At 38.1% G+C, this 5,132-nt stretch overlaps 1 protein-coding gene across 1 annotated transcript; it reads left to right on the top strand.

Annotated features, from left to right (window-relative positions):
- The first annotated feature begins 322 nt into the window (after nucleotides 1-322).
- On the top strand, nucleotides 323-2,093 carry LOC104217824 (UDP-glycosyltransferase 92A1-like). The gene has a single exon (XM_009768156.2). It carries the CDS (start codon nucleotides 357-359, stop codon nucleotides 1,803-1,805), a length of 1,449 nt encoding a protein of 482 aa, XP_009766458.1. The 5' UTR covers nucleotides 323-356; the 3' UTR covers nucleotides 1,806-2,093.
- Nucleotides 2,094-5,132: the final 3,039 nt, after the last annotated feature.

Here is a 5,132-nt window from a genome sequence, read left to right as displayed (position 1 = left end):
CACTATACCTTAACGGACAAACGTGTCCTTAAGGTATAACGCGGTGAAGAAATGCGTTATATATAAAATGGTTCTTAATTATTTTTTCACCTATTTATGTACTTTGAGTCCAAAACGATAACATTTTGGTTCCGGACTCTTAACTATAATTGGGTCTTTGAGAATCTTGAGAACCTAAACAAATAAGAAGTGGGCGTACACTAAGGCTCTCATTATTCAGGAAAGAAACTACCTTCCCTCTCCTATATATATATATATATATATATATATATATATATATATATATATGTCAACCTTCTTCCCTTGCATTAGTATTCTTTCTTCTGCAACTAGAGAGAGAGAGAGCGCATTTGATAATGGAAAAGAAAAAGGGAACGATTCTTCTCTTCCCCTTCATGGCACAAGGCCACATTATACCCTTCTTAGCCTTGGCCTTCGGATTAGAACAAAAGGGTTACAACATAATCCTTGTGAACACACCTCTCAACATCAAGAAACTCAAGTCATCTCTCACTCCAAATGCCTCCATTTCCCTTGTTGAGATCCCTTTCAATAGCTCTGAACTTGGCTTACCTCCAAACACTGAAAATACGGATTCCCTTCCTTATAAACTCTGGTTACATTTCATCACAATCTCCTCTTATCTTGAGCCCTCATTCAGAAAGCTACTCTTTGATCTTGTTAAGGGTCATGATTATGAAAAACCACTTTGTATAATATCAGACATGTTTTTTGGATGGTCAGCCAATGTAGCTCATGAATTAGGACTATTCCATGTCATTTTCAGTGGGGCTTCTGGTTTTGGCTTGGCATGTTTCTACTCTTTGTGGCTTAATTTGCCTCATAAAAAAACAAGAAACTTTGCTTTTACTATGCCTGACTTTCCAGAAGCTGGAAATATTGATGTTAGTCAATTGAGCCAAAGTCTTTTAGCAGCTGATTCAACTGATCCTTACACTAATTTCAACAGGGAAAACTTTCTCAACTTTCTCAACTCTGATGGGATTCTTTTCAATACTGTCGAAGAGCTAGACAGGCTTGGATTAACATATTTTCGTCGTAAATTAGGCCTACCAGTTTGGGCAATTGGACCAGTACTTCGGCCCGTGACAGTGAGTGATAAAGGTAAAGATTCCCCAGAGAAATGCATCAAATGGCTTGACCAAAAAGAAGCAAAGTCAGTGCTTTACATTTCTTTTGGCTCCCAAAACACAATTTCAGAATCACAGATGATGGAACTGGCAAAAGCCTTAGTTGATGCCAGTGGAATAAACTTTATATGGGTTGTTAGACCTCCTTTGGGTTTTGACATAAACATGGAGTTTAGAGCAGAAGAATGGCTCCCAGAGAGGTTTCTTCAGTGCATTTCGGAGGATCAAAACAAGGGAATCCTAGTGTCAAAATGGGCTCCTCAGGTTGAAATCTTGGCCCACAAATCAGTTGGAGCATTCTTGACTCATTGCGGATGGAGTTCAGTGCTCGAATCACTTGGCAATGGAGTTCCGCTTCTTGGTTGGCCTATTTCAGCAGAGCAATTCTACAATGCAAACTTGTTAGAGCAAGATCTTGGTGTTTGTGTTGAGGTGACTAGAGGGGGTAATTCTGAGGTTAAGTACGAGGATGTATTAGAAAAGATTGAATTGATTATGGGGGAAAATGATAAAGGTAAAGAAATTAGAAGGCAAGCTTGTGAGATTAAAGAAATCCTAGGAAACGCTATTATAGATGATGAAGAAGCAGATCACCAAGGGTCTTCTGTGAAGGCAATGGAAGAGTTTCTTAATGCAGCTTTCTCCACTAAGTAGATGTCTTGGTCTTGCACGCGATACCCTGAAAAACCTCTTGTGACATTGTATTTGCATGCGGCCTAGTATCATAGGCATACTGGCCGTGCCCTTGACATGTCGTTGGGCTTTGGATGCACATGACACCTTGAACAACCTCTAGTTGTAACATTCACTTAGTGTCATAGGCAATGGCTTGCTCTCGACATGTCATAATGTCTTCGCATTCATGAATAATCGACAATCTGATCTATATTTTTGTATGCATTTATATTAAGTTCCTAATGTAATGGATGCAAACTTCTCACTCGTTGGCTGCAAATTAAATTTCGAATTTGTCTCTATACTCTTACAATTTGGAGCATGGCAATTTGACATAGAATTCTTCTGCCCGCTTACTAATATTTTTTTTTTTAAAATTTATCAATCAAATAAATTGTAATCACCATCCAGCGCAAAAATGTTATGTAAATAATTAATGGGTTAAACTCGCAAATCTCTAGGAGTTCCCAGGTTCGAAATAGTCTAATTATAGCACACTTTTGACCGAAAAGTTCAGATGAATACCTTTAGAATAAAATAAACTTAATTGTATAAGTCATTCCAGCACTACATATGCATATGCACGATCAGTTTATGGATAAAATAACCATTATCGAGCATTAATTGATACCACATGATGCAGTTTAACTTATAATTAAAAATCAGTAATGGAAGATGTAAGAATATTGATGTTTTAATATTCAAATAAAATATGTCATAATCTCTTCTTACTTATCCCATGATCTTGAAAAATGATCATAAATAACTCTCAACTGCTGAAAAGCGTTGCAGAGTAAGTATGATATCGAGGAGGGAGGTACAAAAAAAAGATTTGCTAACAGATTTTTTTCGTTTTTAAATGGTGGACAACAAATCAGTAGTAGATCAAGCTCAAGAATTTATAATAATTGGTGGAGAGCTAAGGTCCGATGATATCAAGATTGGATACAGCCTTATTGTTTGTGGCATAATAGATTAATTTTCATCTTAGTGAAAGGAATTTCAAAAAACTATGCCCCACAAAACAAAAGGAAACTTCCCTTGAGATGTTGATAATGCGGATTCGCATGAAGAAGAGGCAAGAGGTCAAGATACACTTTGCAACTCGTCACTACGAAGGTAAATTTAGTTACTTCAAGAAGAATAATGGTGCAAACAACCTAGCACAAAATAAACAAGTTCAAATTGCGAGACCATGTTATTAGGAGTTGTCCTGATTTACTTACCATATTATGTTTTCCTATTTCTTGAAGGAAAGAGCAACATATTTACTACAACACTAAATCGAGATTAAAAAAAACATGCAGACACTAGTGAAGAAGACAAAGGCAAGTAATTATATAGATGGTAATGCTTAAGCATATAAAAGAGTACAAAATATCAAGAGAACAAACTCACAAAGAGACAAACACAAGTGACATAATAGTACTTGTCCCGAAAAGTTCTCCCCTAAACTAGACTCTCGAAAGAGCTGTTTGAGGTATGTTGAATATTTATCTGTGAGAGACACAAAAAAGAAGATTAATTAGCATAAAAGTAGAAGAATTAATGCTCTGCTGTCAGATTAACCGATAATCTGATCTGTAGATTTAGATAGGCAATTTAAATTGTTTTATCTTTCGTGACGTCGTGCTAGCTCGTTTACTAGTATCATTAATTAGCTTGATGATCAGAAAGATTAAACTAGTAGATCGACATATCCAAATCACATCTCTCGTTGACTATCCAGGATTAACTTAAGAATAAGACAACCGTTTACAACTCATTCGAGCAATTAATACATGATACTTATTATAAAAAATAAAAGCTAGAATATCATATGGCACCCCATCTACTACAGACTGCAAGTTGATTATAGATGGGAAGGCAAAACACAAACTTGATACTGTTGGGATTAAAGATTGATGAATGGGAAATGGAGGGAAGAAAGTGGATGGAAAGTGAGTTCCATTTTGCTTTGAAAAGAGTAAGTGTCCCTCGTTTGTAATGACCCGGCCAGTCATTTCATGAGTTACCACTCTGTTTTCCCAGTTTTTGCTTCTTTATGTCTTGTATAACTGTATTTTGTGGTATCGGGTTGGTTGGTTCGGGTTCGGAGTGATTTTTGAAAGGAATGAGACACTTAGTGTCTTTGAGTAAGCTTAAATTGGAAAAGTCAACCGGATGTTGACTTATGTGAAAAAGGTCTCGGATATGAATTCTGATGGTTCGGATAGCTTCGTTAGGTAATTTGGGACTTAGAAGCGTGTTCGGAATGTAATTTGAGGTTCGTGATTTAGGCTCGAATTGGCAAAATTGGAATTTTGGCGCTTTCCGCTTGGTAGTGGAAATTTTGATATCGGGGTCGAAATGGAATTTCGGAAATCGGAATAGGTCTGTTGTGTCATTTATGACGTGTGTGCAAAATTTCAGGTCATTCGAAGGTGGTTTGATAGACTTTTTGATCGTTTGCAGAATTCAGAAGTTTTGGAATCCTTAGGCTTGAATCCGAGGGTGATTTGGTATTTCGGCGTTGTTTTGAGTGTTCCGAGGATTGGTACAAGTTTGAATAGTGTTATATGACTTGTTCGTACTTTTGGTTGAGGTCTCGGGGGCCTCGGGATGATTTCGGATGGTTATCGAGAAGTTGAAAGTTAGAGTTTGTAGCTGAAGTTGCTGAGTTCCTGTCATAACCGCACCTGCAGAATGGGGACCGCAGGTGCGGGCCCGTAGAAGCGTGGAAAGGGTCGCAGATGCGGCCAGGGCTGTAAAAGGGCAGGAGCCGCAGATGCGGGGATCTGAGCTCACCTGTGATGGCGCAGCTGCAGATATTTGAGCGCATATACGATTTTGGGCGGATAAGTGACTTCCGCAGGTGCGCACCTGAGACCGCAGGTGCGAGTAATAAGGAAGCAAGTGCAGTATCACTGGGCAGAAGGTATAAAAGGGTCCCCTTCGTGAATTTTGCTAAGTTTCTCCATTTTTTAAGACGGGAAGAGAGCTAGGGCAGTGATTTTTCTAGGGAATCGAAGGTTTTCAGTTGGGTAAGCTTCTTAAGCTTTATTACTTGTGTTTATGACCATTTTTTTATTGTTTAATCATGGTATTAGTGGAAAATTAGGGAAGAAAGTTGGGAGATTAGGGCTTGGAATTGGAGACGTTGACTTAGGGATTTGAGGGGTCATTTGTGGTCGGATTTTGGTGTATTTGGTATGTATGAACTCGTGAGAGTGTAAGGATTCTAGTTTTTGATTTTTATCGGATTTCGAGATGTGGGTCCAGGGATCGGTTTGGTCAATTTCAGGAGTTTTGAGTTAAATTGATAAT

This window comes from Nicotiana sylvestris, chromosome 12 (genome assembly GCF_000393655.2).
Source record: "Nicotiana sylvestris chromosome 12, ASM39365v2, whole genome shotgun sequence".
In the NCBI taxonomy this organism is placed as follows: Eukaryota; Viridiplantae; Streptophyta; class Magnoliopsida; order Solanales; family Solanaceae; genus Nicotiana; species Nicotiana sylvestris.
The sequence above is the reverse complement of the archived record's forward strand: the minus strand, read 5'-3'. Positions and strand labels throughout refer to the sequence as shown.